We start from the raw sequence: 23,744 nt of genomic DNA on the forward strand, positions 1-23,744 counted from the left end.
TGGGCTGGAGGTGTCGCTGACCACCTGTGCCCCTCCCCTCCGGTGCCCTGGGCAGGCTTTCCCACCTTTGAATCCATCTCGACACAGGCACTGGAACTCATACTCGCCAGCAGGCATGCACGTGGCACCATGTTGGCATGGCTGGCGCTCACATGGGGAGCTGTCATAGCACTGCCCGATGCCCTGGCTGCCTAGGAAACTGTAGGTGAGGTCCAGCCGTTTGCCATTCACTGACACCTGTGGGGACAGGGACACCGAGGGACTAAAGGGGCCTGGGAGGCAGAGGCCTCCCAGCAGGGAGAAGAATGCAGCAGAGGGCAGCTGGGAGCCCACATTGGGCCTAAGTGGCAGCATGGATTCTCGGTGTGGGGAGAGAGGCACAGGAGTTGAGTGCTGCCTACTGTGTGCTAGAAACATTCATCCGTCAGTGCAGACAATCCTCTGCACAACCCATCAAAGTAGGTGTGATCATGCCCATTTTACAGAGGAGGAAACTGAGGCTCAGAGGTAGAGCATCCTGGCCCAGGGCTCGTGGGTGGCTGCAGGTGGAGGGGCCCAGTGCCAAGGTGCTTGGAGAGCTGAGGGGGGCACAAGGCTTGGCACCCCTCCCCTCCCGCTTGTCCGGAGGAGGCTGCTCTTACCTCGCCCACACAGCCGCGGAAGTGAGCGCTCATGTTGGTGGCTGGGGACAGTGGCACGGAAGGCTCCACACCCCCCAGGTAGAGCAGGGTGTGCAGGTTAAGGCCCTGGCTCTTGCCGGGCGAGGAGCGCAGCACAGGGCGTCCACCATTCACCCGCAGGCTGCCGTCCTTGTTGAGACGCTCTGCAGACACGCGGTGCCAGCGGCCCAGTGCCAGCGGCTCGGTGCTCCGCAGAACGGCCAGCCCTGCAGAGGATGCCAGGCAGGGTTGGGCACATGGGGGCACACGGGGCTCCCTGCCCTCTCCACCACAAACAGGGCCCTGAGCAGATGGGGAATGCCCTACAGCCTTCTGTATTCCAGATGAGGAGACCACGGCTCAGAGAGGGCCAGGGACTGGCCTCAAATGACACAGAGATGAAATGCACAGGAAGAGGGGACTTGGCCGGATCCCTGCATTTATCCTCCCACGCCTCCCTGGGGCTTGGAGAGCCGAGGGGGGCACAAGGCTTGGCGTGCAGAGCCCCGCATTTGGTGCTGGGTGCTTACCTGACCCCAACTCGTAGCGGAACTCCAGGTGGCCGCCCACCATCGCCAGGGACACGAAGTCCTCCACAGGCCCGCTCTTCCCCCCGCTGAACAGCAGGACCCCGTCAGGGGCAAGTGGCTTGAACTCCACATCCAGGCGTAGCTCGTGGTGTGTGTTGGTGAGGGCGGGCAGCGCCAGGTAGGAGCCAGCACCCGACAGCGAGGGGGTGGTCACTGTCACACCTGCAGCAGCCACAGCTCAGCTGAGGCACCCCCTCGGGTGGGGTCCAGCTACTCTGCCTTCCTCTGGGACCCTTGCCTGCCTCACTCTCCAGGCCCAGAGGCTCAGGACCAGTTGGCACCAGCTGCAGTGGCTCAGGAGCCCCCCTGCCCTTGCACACTGGGCTGGGAGGAGCTCCAGTATGACAGAGGTCCTCTTTGGGGGCCCTCACTCAATAAGGGGCTCAGGCTGGGCAGACACGTGGCCAGGTGACTTTGAGATCCTCTGGCTTGGGAATCGTTTTATCATCCGTAGGGCCCATCACGGCCTCAGAGTGCCCCACCCAGCCTCCCCAGCTGACCCTGGGATCCTGGGGGTCTCAGGCCGGGCTCCACTCACCTTCTTCACACCGCAACCCCGAGCGGCCCAGGTGGCAGCGGCAGGTGTAGCCCCGACCGTCAGGCCGGTTCACACAGGTGGCGTCGGGCCCACAGGCCTCTGGGGGGCACATAGGCCAATGAAAAGGACATGGAGGTGACTCTGGAGGGAGGGGGTCCCTGATGCCAGAGCCCTGCCCATCACACCCCGGGGGGCTGGGCTAGTGAGGGCCAGGCCAGCCTCCTGGGAGGCCTTGGACTGCCTGGGAGGCCTTGGAGTAGGGAACTGAGCACAGCAAGGCGGGAGCCAGAAGAGGCCACAGGGAGGACCGCAGGGGAAGCAGTCGAGGGACTCTGTGTGTCTGCAGGTTCTTCAGAGACTGGACCTGGATAACAGTGTGGGAGTGGGGAGCACCTGGTGGCAGGTAATGGGGTGGGCACCTGGGTAATAAGATGGGACTGGGGGCCCGGCGTGCAGGCTCATGCCTGTAATCCCAGCACTTTGGGAGGCTGAGGCGGGTGGATCACCTGAGGTCAGGAGTTCAAGACCAGCCATGACCAACGTAGTGAAACCCCACCTCTACTAAAAATACAAAAAATTAGCCAGGGGTGGTGGTGGACACTTGTAATCCAAGCTACTCAGGAGGCTGAGGCAGGAGAATTGCTTGAACCCGGGAGGTGGAAGTTGCACTGAGCTGAGATTGTGCCACTGCACTCCAGGCCAGGCAACAAGAGCGAAACTTCGTCACACACACACACACACACACACACACACACACACAAAAGACAGGGGCTGGGGCTGGAGAAGTGCCTGGGTGGCGGGGTAGTGGTAAGAATTTGGTCAGCAGGGATGGAGGAGGGGAAGCAGCAGTGATGGGGCGAGGGCCCCTGGGTAGCAGAGATGGGGGATGGGTACACGGGAGGAGTGGAGAGTGCTCAGGTAAGAGTGGGGGGTGTGGAAGTACCCCAGTGGCTGAGATGGTGGTGGATATGGGGAGGCAGCAAAGGGAAGAGGCAGACCCTGGGGCGACAGTGACTGGCGGCTGGGGGTGCGTACCTGGATGGCAGTGCAGGGCCTGCGAGTGCTCACAGCGGCTCCCGGTGAAGCCGGCCGGGCAGACACACACGTAGCTGCTGCTCTCGGAGTCATGGCACTGACCGCCATTCTGCAAAGCAGCCCCCAGAAGTAAGGCCGAGAACATTCAGTGCCCCCCATAATCCCCACAGGGGCCAGCCAGGGCTGGGGGCAGAGGCCACGGCAGCCAGATGGTATGTGGGGTGTGGGGTCACCTGGCAGGGCCGGTCCCGACAGGTGGGGCAGTGGGAGATGCCGTGCGCCGTGAGGTTGAGGTCATGGAAGATGATCTCCTCGCCCTGGATGCGCAGCTCCCGGACACAGCCTGGGAGGTGAGTGGGCAGGATAAGCACAGGGCAGGGTGTCCCAGCCCACACCCTGCGGTGCCCTCCCAGGCTCTCCGGGGCTCTTCCAGCCAGCCAGGTAAGGCCCAGCCTCAGCTGGAGGTGGGGAGGGGGCTCACCTATGAAGCCGCTGCTCAGCCCCGCCTTGGGGATGGCACCATAGTCAGGGTAGCCGCCCAGGTAGAGTTCCTCGTTCAGGTCCAGGCCCTGGAACTTGCCCTGGGGAGATGGGGAAGTCAGGAATGGCAACACAGGCTGGGCAGGGGCGGGATGAGGGCTGGAAGTAGCAGGATGGGGTTGGCTCTCACCTGGGAGGTCCCGTTGACTGGGGCCAGGTCACCCACAATCAGGGAGCCCTGGGTGAGGCTGCGCAGCAGGGTCACGGTGTGGAAATGGCCCAGGGCCAGTGGTGTGGGGTGGCGGATGGTGGCCATGCCTGAGCCCGCATCGAACCTGCTCCGTGGGGCAGGCCGGGACAGGAGAGAGTGGATAGGGGGTTCGTAAGAAGGGCTAGGGGCCCAGTCGGGCAAAGGGGCCCCAGAGAAGGGATGTCACCACTTCCTGCAGTCCTAGCCCTGGGGCTGTTCCAGTTCCTGTCCCTGTCTTGTCCTCCCTCCCCGTGACCCATCCCCTGGATCTTCTCTCCCCACATCCTTTCGCTGGGAGCTTTCCCAGAGCAGCCCACAGGGACCCCAGGCTCAGGGCCCTGCAGCCTAGCACCTGGCCTCCCTGTTCCTCTGAGGACTCCTCTCTCCCTGTGATCACCTTGTTTCTCTGTTCATGGCTTGTTTATTCTTCCCCAGTGAGGATACACCTCTTCCCACAAGAGCCAGAATTTGGTCTGTTTTGTTTTACCTGTATCAGTGCCTGGCACACATAGGGTGTTCAGCAAGTAACTGATGCATGAATGAATGAATGAATCCTGGCCTGCAGCAGTCCCAAGTCTGAGGTTGCACCCTCCTCCACCTGACTGGCATACTATTCCTACTCCAGCAGATTGGGTGGTCACCAAGGGTAACGGCCACATTTTCTCCGTCCTCCAGATCTCGTTTGTATAATGGAGCCCACGGTAGCGCTTGCCAGACCAAAACCCTGTGACCAGTCCCCCTATAGGTGGGGAGGCTGGGGGTCTCACCGGAACTCGGGCCTTCCCCCCACGAGGCCGAAGGAGATGAAGTCGGGCTGCCGGTTGGCCAGGTTGGTGGGGCTCCCTGGGACTCGCTTCTGCCCATTGTACAGCAGCATCCCTGGGTGGACACCACTGTGTAAGGGGCCTCCCATCCAGCCACAGGCTCCCTGTCCTCCCCCACCCTAGAAATGACCCAAGCTCTTGAGCCTGTCCACTCTTGGAACCTGTCCCTCCCTTTGGCACTCCTCACACAGCCAGGGCCTTCTCACTATCTCAGGACTGGTGCCCCAAACGCAAGAGACTTACTGAGTGCCCCTAGAAAGAAACCGAATTTGCTTCACACACACTGGAGTCTCCCTCAAGGTGGAGAGGGAGGCAGAGACTCACCCGAGTAGAGAAGGAGGCCTGGACAGTGAAAGTCAGAGACCCGTAAGAGACGAGAGAAAGAGAGGAGGAAAGGGTGAGATGGAGGCAGGGGAGGGAGGGAGGAGCAGAGATGGGGAGAGGAAGCTGGGACAGGAGGACTGGGGGTGATGCCCTAGTGGCAGAGGAGCCACGGGGAGGCTGGAGATATCACAGAGGCAGGGATGGAGAAGCGGGGAGGCACGAGAGAAGGCACGCCAGGGTGGAGGCTCAGAGATCTGGGGCCTTCTGGAGAGGGAGGGCTGAGGGATTGGGGCAGGACTGGGGGCAGCCAGGGCTCAAGCCATGATGGCAGTTACTCCACGAGGTCCCTCAACCCAGGCCAGCCCACCCCGCAAATTAACCCTCCTGCTCACCATCAGCTGAGTCAGGCCGGAAGGTGATCTTGATCTCGAACTTCCTGTAGGCATCCTTGATGGTGGGCAGTGGTAGGAAGGAGTAGGGGGTCTGCGTGAAGTAGGGCACCACCCGCTCTGCCGGCAGAGAGCACAGTTGGAGACCCTGCCAGTCAGGGAGTGGGCAAGGCACTGCCAATTCTTGGGAGTGGTGTCTTACCTGGCACCTGCAGGTGGGCAAAGGCTTTGACCTTGCCCTGGCGGTTAGTGGCAGTGCAGACATAGGTGCCCGCATCCTGGGGTCGGACTGAGGGCAGCATCAGCATGTTGTTCTCCAGGCGGCTGTCGGGTGGCAGGGTGCCATCCAGCTGCAAACGCACTGGCACTGAGGGCCCTGGCCTTGGCCCACAGCTCCAGGGGCCTGCCTCCCATCTGTGCCTCAGGCCCACCTTCCAACATTGAGCGTTTACTCTTGGCCAAGCCTGTGCCACATCCTGGGGACACTGAGATGCTTCAGACCTGGTCCCAGCCCCTCAGGCATGCCTGCTGGTTCCCTCTCCAGCACTTACCTTGGTCCAGCTGATGTCAGGAGTAGGGTAGCCTGAGGCTATGCAGGGGAAGACAGCTGCAGAACCGGCAGGCACACGGACTTCTTGGGGCATTGAGATCTGGGGCAAGGCTGAGAGGCATGGAAGAGACATAGGCCATCAACATGACAGACACAGATATGTGCCCAGCCTGCACCCTGATTCATTTCATCTTCACACCACCCCTTGAAGGGAGCCACTACATTCCATTTCACAGATGAGGAAATTATGGCTTAGAGGGGAAAAGTGGCTGTTTGCTCCTGGTTGGGCAGAGTCAGGGTTCAGGGCCAGATCCATTTCACTCCACAGCCTGAGACCTCTTCAACATGCCTGGGCAAAAAATTGTGCAGCCCTTTGGGGACGTGAGAAGTGCGTACTAGGGGCAGTATAGGTAAGAAAGTGTGGAGGCAAGTCACAGGGCTTGGGGTAAAAAGGAAGTGCCTTTAAAGAACACACAGTGGGCCGGGCGCGGTGGCTCACGCCTGTAATCCCAGCACTTTGGGAGGCCAAGGCGGGCGGATCACGAGGTCAGGAGATCGAGACCATCCTGGCTAACACGGTGAAACCCCGTCTCTACTAAAAATACAAAAATTAGCCGGGCGTGGTGGTGGGCGCCTGTAGTCCCAACTACTCAGGAGGCTGAGGCAGGAGAATGGCATGAACCCGGGAGGCGGAGCTTGCAGTGAGCCGAGATCACACCACTGCACTCCAGCCTGGGTGACAGCGAGACTCCGTCTCAAAAAAAAAAAAAAAAAAAAAAAAAGAACACAGTGTTTGTGTCTGCCCTGCATCTGTTGTCCTTGTTTTACTCTCTATTAGGTCTGTTTGTTGTCTGGGTTATGTCTCTGCCCTCAGACTATGCTGCAGGTCTCTCCCAGCAGAGCAGGCACTCCCTGCAGATGAGGACAAGGTTTCTTTTTTCTTCTTCATGCTCTATGGCCTAGCTCTCTCCCTGTACATTCCAGGCTGCCCTGGGGGAATCTCACTTTTATACCCTGCTGCTGCCACCTGTTATGAAACCTGCCCCTAAAATACACACAATGGAAAAGATCCCAAGCGAACAGAAAGGAATAGCAGAGCGGGCAGACAGAAGATGGCAGCAGCAGAAGCCCCTGCCCCACTCACTGTCCCCCAACAAAGTCCCCACTGGCCTTCACCTTGCACAAGCAGCAGCACGTGGGATTGTGTGGTGCCGGCTGCATTGGTGGCAGTACAGCGATACTGTCCTGCATCAGCCAGCTCTACGTGGGCGATCCTGACGACGCCTCCGCTCTGCACAATGCCTGGCCGCAGGTGCCCTCCAACTTTGCTCCATGTCACCTGAGGCTTGGGGTCACCCAGTGCCAGGCATTCGAACTCCACGGCGTGGCCGACCACCACGGTCTGCACAGAGGTCCGGATGTTGATGAGCACCGAGGGCAGGGCTGGGGAGGAGGGAGGTGGAGGTCCAGTGAGATCAGTCACTGCGGGCCTGGTCCGAGGGAGGCCATAGACTGCCCAAGGAAAGGTGAGCACTGAAGCTCCAGCATTCATTCATTCCTCATTCACTTTTTCATGCATTCACTCACAAACACACTCACTTGTCAGGTCTTATGCATTTACTCACTCACGTGTCCACTTCTTTTTTTTTTTAGACAAAGGGTCTTGGCTGTATTCACAGGTGTGATCATGGCTCACTGCAGCCTATAGAACTCATGCGCTCAAGCAATGCTCCCAGCTTAGCTTCCTGAGTAGCTGGGACTACAGGTGTGTTCCATCATGCCCGGTTCACACTGATTCAATCTTCATCGGTTCATCTGAGCACTCACACACTCCACCTGTATCCTTCTTCCCTCCCTTGAAATATTTATCAAGCCCCTTTTACTCTATGCTAGACACAAGCAAGGCAAAATAGAATAATCCTTTTTATTCTGACACATTTAGGGGGATTCCTGGGGAACAGGGTCTGGGCCCTGTGCCTCTCTCCCTTTCTCATCTCTGTTCCCTGCTCTTAGCAGAGGCCTGAAGCCACCCTCCTACCTTGGACAACCAGCTGGGCACTGGCCTGGGCCTTCCCCCAAGGTCCATGGGCTTGGCAAATATACATCCCTTGGCAGCTCTGGTCCAAGTTCTGGATTCTATAAAGAAAAAATAATAAGACCTCAGGGAGTTGAAAACAACTGATAGAATGCTTTGCAACTGGGCTAGGCGTGGTGGCTCACGCCTGTAATCCCAGCACTTTGGGAGGCTGAGGCAGGCGGATCACTTGAGATCAGGATCTCGAGACCAGCCTGGCCAACATGGTGAAACCCTGTCTCTACTAAAAATACAAAAATTAGCCAGGCGTGGTGGCACATGCCTGTAATCCCAGATACTCGGGAGACTGGGGCACGAGAATCGCTTGAACCTGGGAGGCAGAGGGTTGCAGTGAGCCGAGATCGCACCACTGCACTCCAGCCTTGGGTGACAGAGTAAGACTCTGTCTCAAAAAGAAAAAAAAAAAGAATGCTTTGCGATTGTGTGGGTGTTAAAAACTGATGTAGAACGACACGCAGTGTTGCATTCTAGTTTCCCATTAACCACTAGAGGTAGGCAGGCAGGTTGGGGGGCACCACACCCATTTTAGACAAAGACCTTATGGTCTAGGGCTCAAGATTACACAGTTGTCAAATAGCAGAGCTGAGATCTGGGGTCATTTGTGTATTTCTGGCCCCAGGGCCTGTTCTCTTTCCTCCACTAATAATAAATATGAATGGGCCACTGTTTACTGAAGGCCTTCCAAGCACCAAGCACTGTGCAAGTGCTTTAGATAATCTCCTTTCAGTCTTTTTTCTTTTTGAGATGGAGATTTGCTCTTGTGGCCCAGGCTGGAGTGCAATGGTGCGATCTTGGCTCACTGCAACTTCCACCTCCTGGGTTCAAGCGATTCTCCTGCCTCAGCCTCCCGCGTAGTTGGGATTACAGGTGCCCGCCACCACGCCCAGGTAATTTTTTGTATTTTTAGTAGAGGCAGGGGTTCACCATGTTGGCCAGGCTGGTCTCAAACTCCTGACCTCAGGTGATCTGCCCACCTCAGCCTCCCAAAGTGCTGGGATTACAGGCGTGAGCCACCGTGCCTGGACCTCATTCAGTCTTATATAACCCATTGTACAGCTGAGAACACTGAGGCTCAGAAAGGTAAAGTGATGTGTCCAAGGACAGTGCTTCATGCTGCGCCCCTTGGGGCAGGTGCTTTAACTCTGCTCACTGTGAACCTTGGGCTATGCTGCCCAAGTCCAGTCCTGCCCCTGGCCCCACTCACCGGAGCACCCCATCTTGCACGCTGTGACCCGGAGGCAGCTGACCCCCTTCCTTGAACCAACGGAGCTGGGTACCCGGGTCGCTGGGCACAGCACAGTGGAACTCAACGCTGGCCCCAATGCTCTTGGTCTCTAGCTGAGGCGTGACCTGCACGGTGGGCGTGGACCCTGCTGGGATGGAGGTGGCAGGGAGAGAGCCGGGAGGGCCTGCGGGGACATGTATGAGTTCGGCAGGTATATGTGTGTGTGATGTCCCTGATGCCCCTCCAGGGACCCAGGAAACCCCCAGCCCAACATTCAAGGAATATTCTCCTGACAGCCTCTCTGACCAGGGAAAAAAGACCCTTCAGTGGCAGATTCATTCATCTGCACACACAGCTGCCATTCCGCCAACACAGATAAGGGCCTGTGGAGTGCTGGGCTCTGTCTCCACAGCTCCTTGCTTCTGGATGGGGAGGGCAGGCCACGAAAAGAGTGGGAGGGACTCAAGACTTTTTTTTTTTTTTTTTTTTGAGACGGAGGTTTGCTCTGTCCCCAGGCTGGAGTGCAGTGGCACAATCTCAGCTCACTGCTACCCCCACCTCCCGGGTTCAAGCGATTCTCCTGCCTCAGCCTCCTGAGTAGCTGGGACTACAGGTGTGCCACCACGCCCGGCTAATTTTTTTTTTTTTTTGTATTTTAGTAGAGACAGGGTTTCACCATGTAGCCCAGGCTGGTCTCGAACTCCTGAGCTCAGGCAATCCGCCTGCCTCGGCCTCCCAAGGTGCTAGGATTACAGGCGTGAGCCACCGCGCCCGGCCAGACTCAGACATTTTAAGGAAGGACAGCAAAGCCTATTCTGCCTGCAGTTTAAATAAGAAAATCCAGGGACTTGGCCATGGCAAAGATACCTACACGTGCAGGGGACAGATGGGAGGCGGGGGCTGATGCATATTGTCCCCATTTACTAAGTGCCTACTGTGAGCCACAGTTTTACATCTGTGTTTACCTCTGTGTACCTTTCCAACTCGGCCTACGTGGTTGACATTGTTCTCTCCACTTTATAGATAAAGAAACTGAGGCTCAGACTGAGCACAGTGGCTCACGTCTGTAATCCCAGCACTTTGGGAGGCTGAGGTGGGTGGATCACTTGAGGTCAGGAGTTCGAGACCAGCCTGGCCAACATGGCGAACCCCTTCTCTACTAAAAACACAAAAATTAGCCAAGCGTGGTGGCGCGTGCCTGTAGTGCCAGCTACTCAGGAGGCTGAGGCACGAGAAAGGCTTGAACCCGGGAGGTGGAGGTTGCAGTGATCCGAGATCATCCCACTGCACTCCAGCCTGGGTGACAGAGTGAGATTCTGTCTCAAAAAAAAAGAAACTGAGGCTCAAAAAGGTTCAGTGACTTGGCCAAGGGTGCACAGCCAGCAAATGGCTGAGCTGTGCTTTGAACCCAGGTCTGAGTCCACAGTCCAGGCCCTTGACCAGTGGGCTACATGCTGTGCTGCTTTAAGAGTTTGTGGTCCAAATCCCAGCACTTTGGGAGGCCGAGGCGGGCGGATCACAAGGTCAGGAGATCGAGACCACGGTGAAACCCCGTCTCTACTAAAAATACAAAAAAATTAGCCGGGCGTGGTGGCGGGCGCCTGTAGTCCCAGCTACTCGGAGAGGCTGAGGCAGGAGAATGGCGTGAACCTGGGAGGCGGAGCTTGCAGTGAGCCGAGATCGCGCCACTGCACTACAGCCTGGGTGACGGAGTGAGACTCCGTCTCAAAAAAAAAAAAAAAAAAGAAGAGTTTGTGGTCCAAAAGCCCTCATTTGTACCATTGATGCAGGAGGCCATGGAAATGCTGGGCTCTCTGAAGATTCACCCAGCACACACAGCCCCGGGTGTGCTGGGGTGGGCGCTCCTGTCACTCATTCACTGTTGTCCCTGTCAAGCATTTACCCAGCCCATCCTGGGCCTTATTGCCCTCAATTAAGCCCAGGGCTGCTGAGATGCCTGGGTCCAGGCCCTGCCCTGAGCATTCTCACTGCCTGGCACGGGAGGCAGGCTGGGGTGCTTATGTACACAGAATGGTTTCCTTTGGCAGTGCCAGGGCTGTGCCAAAGGTGGGGAGCAGCCGTGAGAGCTAGAGGAGCTGAGCACACGTGATGGAGGGCTTCCTGGAGGAGGCAAGCCTGCCTCAGGCCCAGATGAGGGCATTCCAGGTGGGTTATGGAGGGAGGCCTTCCCACCCGAGTCTGCCTAGCTGGGTCATCGAAGGGCCAAGAGGAAAGGTGACCCCCTTCCACCCTGAGCCGGGGCTGCTTACCTTGGACGAGCAGCTGGGCAAAGGCCTCGGCTGAGCCCACCTTGTTGGTGACCCGGCAGCGGTAGCGGCCTGAGTCCTCAGGGACTGCACGCTCAAAGTGCAGCAGCTCGTTCCTGGCGGTCGCCCTCCCAGGAAGGCTGCTGCCCACGCGGCTCCACTGGAAGGTGAGTGGGGGTGTGCCGTGAGCCAGGCACTGGAGCTGCACCGTCTCCCCTGCCTGCACCGAAGCGTGCTCTGGGACCGTGGTGGCATACGGTGGGCCTGGGTGGGGGGACACAGAGGTCAGGATGGGGGAGGGCAAAGGTCACAATGGCAGCAGGTCATTGGATCCAGGTGTCCAGGGAAGCTGAATGGTGAGCCCAGAGGACTGGGGATAAGGAAAGCAAAGATCCTAGTTGGGGGTGTGTGTCGGGCAGGGCAGGCTCCGGGACCCTGCAGCGCCTGGAGACCTCTGGATGGGGTTCCTGGGGTTCTGTGTGGGGTGGAGCCTAGTCGGAGGGCTCAGATCTCCATTTGGTGCAGACAAAGAAGGGATGAGGCCTTACTCTCCACGTGCAGGATGATGGTGGCCTCAGCGTGCCCGGCAGGGCTAGTGGCATTGCAGATGTACTGGCCCGAGTCCTGCTGGGCTACCCGGGGTATGATGAGTGTGTCACCTTCCAGCCGGTGCTGCCAGGGCAGTGGGGAACGCAGCTTGGACCAGTGGATGGTGGGTGCGGGGCTGCCTGTGGAGTCGAGTGGAAGATGACAGAAGTCACTGGGCTACCTCAGGGACCCGCAGAGGGTGGCTGTGGTGAGGAAGGGCCCTGGGTGATGCTGTCCCTCTATGGGGACCCCAACTGGGTTCCTCGGCCATCAATGGAGGATGCTAGCAACACAGTCTCCCCGTACTCCCCACCCCTGGGCATGACATCATCTCTAGATCACATGTGTCTACATTTCAGACCCCAGGGCATCCCTGCCCTGCCAGCCCTATATGCCTGCCCCTGGCCACACCTGTGGCTGAGCAGCGCAAGGTGGCCGTGTGTCCAGCCTCCACAGTCAGCTCAGCTTCTTCAGCTTGGACCTGAGGGGCCCCTGGGGCCATGGCGCCCGTGTCCACGATCACCTCCACCTTCTTCTGTGCTGTGCCCAGTGCATTCTGAGCAAGGCACACGTAAGTGCCCGCATCTGATGGTTTAGCTGATGAAATCTGGGAGAAAGCAAGGAGGCTGGTTATGCGGGGACCGAGTGGGGACTCTGATGTCAGCCCCAGCTCTGGCTTGGTCTTCCCTATTTCCTCTACCCTGCCTTGGTATTTATCTATTTATTTATTTTTTGAGATAGGGTCTTACTCTGTTGCCCAGGTTGGAGTGCAGTGGCACCATCTGGCTCATTGCAACCTCTGCCTCCTGGGCTCAAGCAATCCTCTCGCCTCAGCCTCCTGAATAGCTGGGACTACAGGTATGTGCTGCCATACCTGGCTAATTTTTTATTTTCTTTTAATTAATTTATTTATTTTGAGATGGAGTCTTGCTCTGTCTCGTCCAGGCTGGAGTGCAGTGGCGCTATCTCGGCTCACTGCAGCCTCTGCCTCCCTGTTTCAAGCAATTCTCCTGCCTCAGCCTCCCGAGTAGCTGGGACTACAGGCGTGTGCCACCACACCGGCTAATTTTGTTTGTTTGTTTTTCTGAGGGTCTCGCTCTGTCGCCCAGGCTGGAGTGCAATGGCATGATCTCTGCTCACTGAAAGCTCCACCTCCCAGGTTCACACCATTCTCCTGCCTCAGCCTCCTGAGTAGCTGGGACTACAGGCACCCGCCACCACACCTGGCTAATTTTTTTCTATTTTTAGTAGAGACGGGGTTTCACCATGTTAGCCAGGATGGTCTCGATCTCCTGACCTCGTGATCCGCCCGCCTCAGCCTCCCAAATTGCTGGGATTACAAGTGTGAGCCACTGCGTCCAGCCTAATTTTGTATTTTTAGTAGAGACGGGGTTTCACCATGTTGGCCAGGGTGGTCTCGAACTCCTGGCCTCAGGTGATCCACCCATTTAGGCCTCCCAGGCTGGTCTCAAACTCTTGGGCTCAAGTGATCTTCCTGCACATGCCACCATGCCTGGCCCTTTCCTTGGTTTTTAGCTCTCCCATCTGGTTGCTTGAGGGCTCACCCTCATGACACCCCATTAGTCCATCCATCCACTTGGCCTCCGACCCACCCTCCCACTCATTCTTTCCTCCTTCTCCCACCTTCCTTCTCTCTTCCCTCTCATCTTCCAGTCTATTCGCCATCCACCCATCCCATCCCACCCCATTCCTCCCTTCCTCTCTCCATCCACTCATCACCACCTGCCCATCCACTACTATCTCCTCCAAGCACCCGCTCAAGGCTGGGCCCTGGACTGGGCCTCAGACCCAGAGAGGCACCAGCCCCGGCTTCACCTGCAGCACCGCGTGGCTGTCCATGAGCCCATATGTCCGCTGCTCCAACTTGGCAGGGGTGCTGCTGATCCGGGTCCAACGAGCAGAGGAGCGGGGCTCCCCGGCACTGACACACTCCAGGGTGACAGCCTTTCCCACTTTCACCCACACAGGGCCCTCGGGGAGCACGGACACTGTAGGGGGACCTGTGCGGAGGAATGACAACCACTGACACACAGGCAGGGCTGTGCTGGTCACCCACACTGCCATGGCCTCCAGCTTAGTAACTGCTGGGTGGGCACCCGTCTCCCCACTGCACTGAGATGGAAACTGAGGCTCAGAGAGGGAGAATGCCCAAGACAGACTCAGTGGTGGAAGGCGGATTTAAACTTGGAGGCTCTGAGCTGAGAATCAGGGCTGGAAACAGGGCAGAGCCCCACAGGGTCACTGTCCCCTCACCTTGCACACTGAGGTTCACCACACTCTGGGCCACACCGTAGGCATTGGAGGCCACGCAGCGGTAGGTACCGTGGTTGCTGGGCCGGGTGCCCACAATGGTGATGATGGAGCCATTGGGACTGATGTGGACGTTGTCTGTGAGGTTGCATGGGGGAGGGTGAGAGAGGATTGACCTGGTCCTTCTCGTGTCTTGGTGCTGCCAGCCTGTGCCCCTGGGCGCACGCCCCCAACCCCTCCGGCCTGGGTGTGTCCAGCTCATGGAGTCCCAGATAGCAGAAGGTAACAAAGGCCTTGGAAACTCCTGGGTCCAGTGCTCTTGCCATACAGAGATGGGAAGGGCCTTACTCAGGGCCACACCATGAATGTGGGGCGTCCAGACTTCTGCCCCACCCTTGCACAGTGGGGATGACAGCACCCCCATGCCTGCCCCCAGCTTGCCCACCCGCCCACCAGCCTGGCTCACCCTCCAGCTCCTGGTTCCGGGTCTTCCACTCGAGGCTGATGGGGGCTGCCCCATCGTGGATGAGGCACTTGAAGCTGGCATCCTGGCCCTGCTGCACGGTGCTGCCGGGCGGGTCGATGGAGATGACCGGGCTCCTAAGGCCTGGGGCCAAAGGGGCAGAGGGCTGGGCTCAGCAGGGGTGGGCTCAGCTTCAGGGCCCTCCCCTTCCCCCCCTGCCCATGGCATCTGCCATACTCACGGTAGGAAGACCCCTCGCTGGGTGGGACGGTGACTGTGAAGGAGGCCTCTTGCTCAGGGCCTGGGCCGCCGGCTGCACGACACACATACTCGCCTGAGTCGGCAGGGGAGACGTGGTGGAGCCGCAGCTGGGAGCCATGGGTCTGTCAGAGCAGCGAGCGGACAGCTATCAGGGCAAAGTCCCCGAGACAAGGAATGTCCCCAAGCCTAACTGTGCCGGTACCCGAGAGTTCTCTGGGAAGCTCAGGGTCCCAGCTGGTAGGGCTGGTGGAAGCTTCATTCACAGAATTCTAGAGATCCGACCCACTAACTTTACAGTGGAGGAAACTGAGGCCCAGGAAAGGATTCAGCTGCAGAGCCAGGAGAAAAACCCAGGTCTCCTGATTTGCAGGCTGGTGAACTCGTCCCCCAAAAGTATTTTATCCCCTGGGGTCCCCAAGCAGGCTGGCGTTTGCATGAGGTTTGGGTGCAGAAAGCAACTGCAGGTCTAACCTTGCCTGACCTGGAATCCTCCCCATCCTGGCCCCTGTACCTGGTGCCGGGCGGGGAGGCTGCCCCCGCGCTTGTACCACGTGACCTGGGCATGGGCCTGCCTGGGCACCACACAGTTCAGATCCAGAGTCTGCCCTTCAGTCACGTGTGAAGAGGAGGCCTCGATGTAGATGGGCTGGGCCAGTCCTGGAGCTGTGGGCACAGGGGGTGGGTGAGAGAGGCCAGGCTCTGGGGATCAAGGCAGGGGCTGAAGGTGGTGGCAGTGAAGACCAGCTCCAGTTGGTCCTGGGGGTGCAGTGGCTTGAGAGTGGCTGATAGAACCTAAGAAGGGTCTCCTTTCCCTGGGGACTCAAGGGTCCTCCTGAAACCCAGGGCTGGGGACCCCCTGGTGGAGGGGATGGGACCATCGTCAGACTTGGGAACACCTGGGTTGGCTTGATCCTCTGCGGTAGGAAACCCCACCCGCAGGCAACAATAAGTGCCCGCTGGGAGAGAGGAGAGGAGCAGAGCCGGGAAGGGGCCCCACGCCTGTGCTCCGGCAATGCCCACTGCTCCCTATCACTCACCAGGAATGGGTCCTGGGCTGGAGGGCTCAATTGTGACCAGGACAGATGCCTCCAGGGTGCCTGAGCTTCCGGTCACTTGGCACGAGTACTCGCCAGAGTCAGCTGGGGACACCTGGTTCAGCCTCAGCAGTGGGCCGTGGACCTGGCCAAGGTGGGGTGAGAGTGGGGAGGGTGAGCTGGGAGCCTTCAGATGCCCAGGCCTCTGGTACCCACACCCTGGGACTGCCATGCACAGATATGTAGGTGCGTCCTGTTGGAGGGGCCCCTTCGACAGTCTGCATTGTGGAGGGCGTGTTTATTATGATGGTTTTTCTGGTAGGAGGAAGTCAAGAGCCTTGAGTAACAGGTGTCCTTGTCTTTCTTTTTTGAGACAGTGTCTCGCTCTGTCATCCAGGCTGGAGTGCAGTGGTGCAATCTCGGCTCACTGCAACCTCTGCCTCCTGGGTTCAAGTGATTCTCCTGCCTCAGCCTCCTGAGTAGCTGGGATTACAGGCGTCTGCCACCATGCCTGGCCAATTTTTGTATTTTTCGTTTCGCCATGTTGGCCAGGCTGGCTTTGAACTCCTGACCTCAAGTGATCCACCTGCCTCGGCTTCCCAAAGTGCTGGCATGAGCCACCGCGCCCGGCCAGAGATGTCCTTTTCTATTTTGCACCAAGGTGCTGTGGGGCCGGTGGTGGCCCTGCTGTGTCCAGCCTGCTCTCAACTTCCTGACTCCAGTGACCTCCTGCTGCCGTTCCCCACAAGCCCCGGTTGCTGAGGCCACTTTCCCTTCAGCGCTGGATTCACACAGGACCGCTGTGGGTGTGGAGGACACATGCATCCTTCTCCAGCTCCTTTACCTGGTGCCGGGCAGGGAGGTTTCCTCCACGCTTGTGCCACATGACCTGGGCGTGGGCCTGCCCGGGCACCACGCACTTCAGATCCAGGGTCTGCCCTTCGGCCACTCGGGAGGAGGAAGTCTCGATGCGGATGGGTGGGGCTCCGCCTGGGGCTGGGGCACAGGGGAGAGGTCATTGAGCTGAGATGCCCACCCTGATGCCCTCAGCCCTTACCCTGGGACCCAGATGTTAGGACCAGAGGCCATTTGGGACATGGCTTCTTTCCGTTCCCATTCCATTGAGGCCTGGAGCAGCTGGGCTAGCCTGGGAGGTGGAGGCACTTCTCATTCCCCCAGCCCCGCCCCCAGGCAATGGCCCCACCATCTCCTCCTCCCATGCTCCCAGCACCAGTGGGGCCAGGGCTCAGGTCTAGACACCTCCACACAGACCACTAGACCACTAATGTTTGGCAAACTCAGATAGAATGTGGCTAAGAACCCAGACTCTGGGGCCACACTGCCTGGGTTCAAATCCCAGCTCTGCCATTGATTGGTTGTATGACCTCTGGAAAACAACTTCACCTCTCTGAGTCTCAGTTTCCCTATCTGTAAAATGGAGAGAACAATGCCATCTACCTCAAAGGGCTGTTGTGAGGATAAAATGAACTAATGTGTGTAAATATGATAGGGTCCAACACCTAAGAAGTGCTGGATCATGTTTACTACTTAGCAATCCGTGTCCCCTTATCATGATTTCTGCATAGCATGTGTCCCCTGTGCTATTAATTACTGGACATTTTCCTTTCAACTGATTCACTTTAAAAAAAAACCTTAACTACACGCTGGGCGTGGTGGCTCATGCCTGTAATCCTAGCACTTTGGGAGGCCGAGCCGGGCGGATCACTAGGTCAGGAGTTCGAGACCAGCCTGAACAACACGGTGAAACCCCATCTCTACTAAAAATATAAAAATTAGCTGGGTGTGGTGGAGCACGCCTGTAGTCCCAGCTACTCAGGAGGCTGAGGCAGGAGAATCGCTTGAACCCCAGAGGCGGAGATTGCAGTGAGCCGAGGTCGCGCCACTGCACTCCAGCCTGGGTGACAGAGCGAGACTCTGTGTCAAAACAAAACAAAACAAAAAATACCTTAACTACTTAGCCCCATCATAAGCAAAGATTTCCAAGAAATAAGGACAGGCTTGATGTGTTTTTTTGTCCCTTATATGCCACCAGTACTAATAAAGATGTTTGTTTGTTTATTTATTTATTTATTTATTTTTGGAAACAGAGTCTCACTTTGTCGCCCAGGCTGGAATGCAGTGGTGCAATCTCGGCTCACTGCAACCTCCGCCTCCTGGGTTCAAGTGATTCTCATGCTTCAGCCTCTCAAGTAGCTAGGACTAACGGTACGTGCCACCATGCCCAGGTAATTTTTTGTATTTTTAGTAGACATGGGGTTTCACCATGTTACCCAGACTGGTCTCGAACTCATGAGCTCAGGCAATCTGCCCACCTCGGCCTCCCAAAGTGCTGGGATTCAGGTGTGAGCTACCACACCGGCCCTGATAAAGATGTGTAAATCATCCTCCGATACTCGCAGAGGTGCAGTCTCAGGCTTTTGGGGACTCTATAATTAGATAGTAGAGTACAAGAGCACTACTACCCCTTCTTTACAGATAAGGGACAGTGACACGTGGAAAGCTGAGGTCCCTTGTGCAACATCTCCCAGTGTGGCCAGAGGAGCTGGGACTCATGCACAGATGCCAGACTCCAAAGCCTGTGCTCACAAGCTGTGGAGAGGGACAGGAGCCACTCCACCTGAGCCAGCTCCTTGGTCCTGGGACCGTGCGGGTGGCAGGAGGTGAAGTCTGGAATCAGAGGGGCAATTCTCGCCAAGTGCCAGAAAGTGTTTCCTTCTCCCAGTTCTGCCCACTGGTCTCTGTCCCTTCCTCCCTCCTCCGGCCTCCCAGTCCCACTGCAGGGACCCTCACCGGGCACGTGGACAGCACTTGAGCCAGAGGCTTCAATGGTGACCAGGACTGAGGCCTCCAGGGGGCTGGAGCTGCCCATCACCCGGCACACGTATTCACCCGAGTCGGCCGGGGACACCTGGTGCAGCCGCAGCCGTGAGCCGTGGGTCTGAACAGGGGATGGGACAGAGGAACAGAGTCAGGTGCCAGTCCGGAACCATTGAAGGCCTGGCGCCAGAGTCTAACCTCTGACACAGGTGGGTACTGCACCCCACGGGGGCGCCTAGGTCTCCCTCCTGGCAGAGCTAGCCAGGGCCCCCACATCCAGCGGCCCTCCCACCATTTCCTGCTGGCTGCATACCTGATGGTGACTGGGGAGGCTGCCCCCACGCTTGTGCCAAGTGACCTGGGCATGGGCCTGCCCAGGGACCACGCAGTTCAGATCCAGGGTCTGCCCTTCAGCCACGTGTGAGGATGATGACTCAATTCTGATGGGCATGGAACTGCCAGGGGCTGGGGGAACAGAGATCAGTGAGTTGGCTCCGCCACTGTCAGATTTGGGAACACGGTTGGCGGGACCCTCTGCCATAGAAAATCTCACCCCCTAGAGTAATACTAATAGTTAACACTTGGCCGGGCATGGTGGCTCATGCCTGTAATCCCAGCACTTTGGGCGGCTGAGGTGGGTGGATGACCTGAGGTTAGGAGTTTGAGACTAGCCTGACCAATACGGTGAAATCCTGTCTCTACTAAAAATGCAAAAATTAGCCGGCCATGGTGGCACGTGCCTGTAGTCCCAGCTACTCGGGATGCTGAGACAGGAGAATCGCTTGAACCTGGAAGGCGGAAGTTGCAGTGAGTTGAGATCGCATCACTGCACTCCAGCCTGGGTAACAGAGCAAGACTCCCTCTCAAAAAAAAAGAAAAATGATAATAATAGTTAACACTTATAAAGCACTTATGGCATGCCAGGCACCGCTCTAAGCACATTACATGCACTAACTCACTTAACCCTCACAAAATTCATAAACTTCCTGGGATGATGGAAATGTTTTTTATCTGCACAGGCCAAGACAGTGGCTGCAAGCCACATGTGGCTACTGAGAACTTGAAATGTTAGAAATGGGGTAGCCGTAGCCACTGAACCCACTCATCTTTCCGCTGGCCCTTGCCTGAGTACCACCAGGTCTGAGGACTCTGACCCGAAAGTTCCTTCTCCCCAGGGAACACTGTTGCCTGCATCCCTCGTCCCTTTCCTGGGCAGACTCACCGGAGGGGCTGCCGGCGCCAGGGGAGACGGAGATGACGATGGAGGCCTCCAGGGCATCAATGTTGTTGTTGGCCCGGCACACATACTCGCCCGAGTCAGCCACAGACATTTGGTGCAACCGCAGGTGGGAGCCATGGGTCTGGGTGTGCGGATGGGGAAGGAGAGGGAGAGGGAGTGGAGGGACCCTGGGGTCACCAGCTGGCTCAGGCCTTCCTGCTCAGCCTGTTGAGGCGGCTGTCGGTCTACCCAGGGCCCAGTCCGTGAGATAGGGAACCTGCTCTGCTCACCCCAGGAGACCAGGGTTCCACCCCCGCTGCCGTGGCTCCACTCTGTACCTGGTGTCGGGAGGGAAGGCTGCCCCCACGCTTGTACCATGTGATGATAGCCTGGGGCTGCCTGGCGACCACGCAGTTCAGATCCAAGGTCTGCCCTTCCACCACCGTGGGGGAAGAGGACTCGATCCTGATTGGTGGGGAGATGCTGGGCACTGGGGACAGAGGGGTGTGGACCACGCAGCCAGAGTGAGGTAACAGTGATGGCACCGGGGACCTCTCTGCCACCCCCTGTGCCACTTGTCTGGACCCCCTGCCCTCTGTGCTCTCACCGTGGGAGGAGCCGCTGCCCTGGATGGTGACGATGAGCGAGGTCTCCCGGGAGCCTGCACCGTTACTGACGTGACACACGTACTCGCCCGAGTCTGCCGGAGTCACCTGAGGGATCCGCAGCCGGGAGCCCACGATCTGCAGGAAGCAGGTGGCAGGAGGTGTGGCAGTAGGTGTGGGCAGCTCCTCCACGTCTTGGGCACTGCTGCCACTGCCCCTGGACTCTGGGAGCCTCCCTGCCTTGCCTCCTCAGTGGCCTTCGTGAAGCTCCCAGCATGGCATGTGGCCTGTCTCTGGGCTGGGGTGGATGTCTAGCCTTTCATCACCCCTCCAGAAAGCCTGTTAAGCCCCTCCGCAGTGTTGACACAGTATCCTGCTGGGGCTCCCATAGCCTGCGAGCTGCCTGAGAGCAGGCACCTGTCTTATTCCATCCGGAATCTTCAGTGTCAGACACAGGACATGGCCCGGAGCAGCCTTTCAGTGAGATTCGGTGCATAAGTGGATCTCCCTGAGGTCAGGGAGCCTTATTTCTGTATTGTCAGCACCAGTCTAGGACCCATCCAGCAAGGATACTCAATGTTTGCTGAATGACTGAATGAGCACAGAGTGAGGTGCTGAGAGTCCCCCCTCTTCCCATTGGGGGCTGGTGTGCCCTGCTTTTGCCCTCCCCACCTGCTGGCCCTGTACCTGGTGCCGGCTGGGTAAGCTGCCTCCACGCTTATACCAGGTGATGGTGTGGGGAGCCTGGCTGGCAACCAGGCAGTTGAGGTCCAGAGTGTGTCCATTGGCCAGTGAGGCTGAGGAGGACTCGATGCGGACGGGGTACGCCACGCCCTGGGCTGGGAGGGCGAGACGGAAGGCAGGGTGTGGGAGCTGCTGAGGGTGCAGTCGAGGTCCCCCAGCCCTCCACCATTTGCATGACCCCCGAGACACTCACAGTGGGAGCCACTACGGTGCTGCTGGATGGTGACAAGGACCGAGGCTTCCTGGGTGCCTGAGCTGCCGACCACACGGCATACGTACTCTCCTGAGTCAGCTGGGGTCACCTGGAGCAGCCGTAGCCTCGAGCCATGAACCTGGGAGGGTCAGGAGGGAGGAGGCAGGCTCAGAGCTGGGCACTGTGGCTCACGCCAAGCTCCTGTTCCCTTCCCTGGTGCCACTCCCAGCCCAGCCAGCTGGAACTCGATGGAAACTCTTTCAGGGGAAACCACCTTCTCCCTTGCTATCTCCCGCCCCAGTGTCAGGACTGGGTCTAGCCTCCCACCTCACCCATGCCAGGGACGACTGACACTTGGCACCAGAGACAAATGGAGACCAGTGTTTGTTGACATGCTACAGGGGAGATGAGGTAGGCAGCATGAGCCCATTTGGCAGACGAGGACACTGAAGGTCAGGGAATCAAGTGGCAAGTGACTGGCCTAAAGTCACACAGCATGCAAGTGGCGGAACAGTGTCTGAACTCGAACATGCCTGAGTTCAAAGCCTACGCTCTTTTTTTTTTTTTTTTTTTGAGATGGAGTCTTGCTCTGTCGCCCAGGCTGGAGTGCAATGGCACAATCTTGGCTCACTGCAACCTCCGCCTCCCGGGTTCAAGCGATTCTCCTGCCTCAGCCTCCTGAGTAGCTGGGATTACAGGTGCACACCACCACGCCCAGCTAATTTGTGTGTTTTTAGTAGAGATGGGGGTTTTATTATGTTGGTCAGGCTGGTCTCGAACTCCTGACCTCGTGATCCTCCCGCCTTGGCCTCCCAAAGTGCTGGGATTATAGGCATGAGCCACCGCGCCTGGTCAAGCCTATGCTCTTGTACTGCAGCTACAGGGTCCTTCAGGCCTCCTTAGCTCCTGCCTCCTACCTGGTGCCGGGCCGGGAGGCTGCCCCCGCGCTTGTGCCATGTAACCTGGGCATGGGCCTGACCAGCAACGAGGCAGTTCAGATCCAGGGTCTGCCCTTCAGCCACATGAGAAGATGATGACTCGATCCGGACTGTGGGGGTGACCCCAAGTGCTGGGGACAGAGGGCAAAGGGTCAATAGCCGGCTGGGAGGTGAGATGAGACGGAGCTTCTGCTCTCTAGGCAGGTGCAGTCTGCGGCTTGGCCTCCTGATCCCGCCAGTGCAAGACTGGGGAGCCTCCCGCCCCGGGCCCCCAGCCCTGCCCTCCCTGAGAGCTACTCACCAGGCACTGAGCCCGCAGGCTCAATGGTGACCAGGACAGAGGCTTCTAGGGGCACGGAGCTGCCCAACACTCGGCACACGTACTCGCCTGAGTCGGCGGGGGACACTTGATAGAGTCTCAGCAGGGAGCCGTGGGTCTGGCCAGAATGGGGGTGAGTCAGAGGGAGCCCTCAGGAGACCCCTGTTCCTATAACCTGCAACCCTGCCTCACTCTGACCCCCAAGGCCTGGCCATCAGCTCTGGATCACTTTCCCTGTCCTTCACATGGGAAAGGGGGACTCTTGTCCAGGAGCGGGGTGGTCGACCAGAGGAGCCCCAGTGAGCTGGGTACACACTCACACCACATCCCATCAATTCTAGACACACATTTCAATGTCTCCAAAATCAAGATGCATCTACAATGAATAACCTTACAAATGGAAGCTTTTTCTTAGAGGTACGTCAAATCATAGTGGATCTTGTAATCAGTGGTATCCTAAATTCTACAAAATACGGTAACAACAATAGCTAATGGTATTATAGTAACATTAACAGCTTAGAGTACTTTCTGTGAGCCTAGGCTCTGAGAATTTTGCATATATTTTAATCTCTAAGACAATTCTGTAAGGTACGTACTTTTTTTTTTTTTTTTTTAGACTGAGTCTCGCTCTGTTGCCCGGGCTGGAGTGCAATGGCATGATCTTGGCTCACTGCTGCCTCCGCCTCCCGGGTTCAAGCAATTCTCCTGCCTCAGCTTCCCGAGTAGCTGGGATTACAGGTGCCTGCCACCACGCCCGGATAATTTTTATATTTTTAATAGAGATGAGGTTTCACCATACTGGCCAGGCTGGTCTTGAACTCCCGACCTCAGGCAATCTGCCCACCTCAGCCTCCCAAAGTGCTGGGATTACAGGTGTGAGCCACCGCGCCTGGCTGGTACGTACTATTATTACCACTTTATAGACCCTGAAACTATAGCACAGAGAGGTTAAGTAACTTGTCTGAGGTCACAAGCTAAGTGGTGGAGCCAGAATTCACACCCAGGTTAGTCAGTCCTAGATCCTGGGTTCTAACCACTGCACTAT

The 23,744-nt window shown here is 57.7% G+C and overlaps 1 protein-coding gene across 1 annotated transcript in view; it reads right to left on the minus strand.

The window, feature by feature from the left end:
* The window catches only part of HSPG2 (heparan sulfate proteoglycan 2), a 113,333-nt gene that overhangs the window by 5,199 nt on the left and 84,390 nt on the right, over positions 1-23,744 (minus strand). The window contains exons 56-89 of the mRNA XM_032759223.2: positions 22,682-22,817; positions 22,360-22,511; positions 21,443-21,581; positions 21,193-21,344; positions 20,508-20,643; positions 20,239-20,390; positions 19,904-20,042; positions 18,995-19,146; positions 18,655-18,802; positions 16,688-16,839; positions 15,847-15,988; positions 15,321-15,472; positions 14,790-14,931; positions 14,552-14,692; positions 14,089-14,223; positions 13,651-13,835; positions 12,226-12,421; positions 11,775-11,954; positions 11,230-11,490; positions 8,939-9,143; positions 7,678-7,775; positions 6,816-7,082; positions 5,641-5,750; positions 5,292-5,439; positions 5,093-5,209; positions 4,320-4,431; positions 3,493-3,637; positions 3,304-3,403; positions 3,056-3,165; positions 2,823-2,931; positions 1,788-1,886; positions 1,190-1,411; positions 642-886; positions 66-237 (exon numbers count right to left, since the gene is read on the minus strand). Of these exons, the coding sequence (XP_032615114.2) occupies positions 66-237; positions 642-886; positions 1,190-1,411; positions 1,788-1,886; positions 2,823-2,931; positions 3,056-3,165; positions 3,304-3,403; positions 3,493-3,637; positions 4,320-4,431; positions 5,093-5,209; positions 5,292-5,439; positions 5,641-5,750; positions 6,816-7,082; positions 7,678-7,775; positions 8,939-9,143; positions 11,230-11,490; positions 11,775-11,954; positions 12,226-12,421; positions 13,651-13,835; positions 14,089-14,223; positions 14,552-14,692; positions 14,790-14,931; positions 15,321-15,472; positions 15,847-15,988; positions 16,688-16,839; positions 18,655-18,802; positions 18,995-19,146; positions 19,904-20,042; positions 20,239-20,390; positions 20,508-20,643; positions 21,193-21,344; positions 21,443-21,581; positions 22,360-22,511; positions 22,682-22,817 (5,251 nt within the window). The remainder of the gene's footprint in view (positions 1-65; positions 238-641; positions 887-1,189; positions 1,412-1,787; positions 1,887-2,822; positions 2,932-3,055; positions 3,166-3,303; positions 3,404-3,492; positions 3,638-4,319; positions 4,432-5,092; positions 5,210-5,291; positions 5,440-5,640; positions 5,751-6,815; positions 7,083-7,677; positions 7,776-8,938; positions 9,144-11,229; positions 11,491-11,774; positions 11,955-12,225; positions 12,422-13,650; positions 13,836-14,088; positions 14,224-14,551; positions 14,693-14,789; positions 14,932-15,320; positions 15,473-15,846; positions 15,989-16,687; positions 16,840-18,654; positions 18,803-18,994; positions 19,147-19,903; positions 20,043-20,238; positions 20,391-20,507; positions 20,644-21,192; positions 21,345-21,442; positions 21,582-22,359; positions 22,512-22,681; positions 22,818-23,744) is intronic.

Source organism: Hylobates moloch, unplaced genomic scaffold, assembly GCF_009828535.3.
Source record: "Hylobates moloch isolate HMO894 unplaced genomic scaffold, HMol_V3 SCAFFOLD_9, whole genome shotgun sequence".
Lineage (NCBI taxonomy): Eukaryota > Metazoa > Chordata > Mammalia > Primates > Hylobatidae > Hylobates > Hylobates moloch.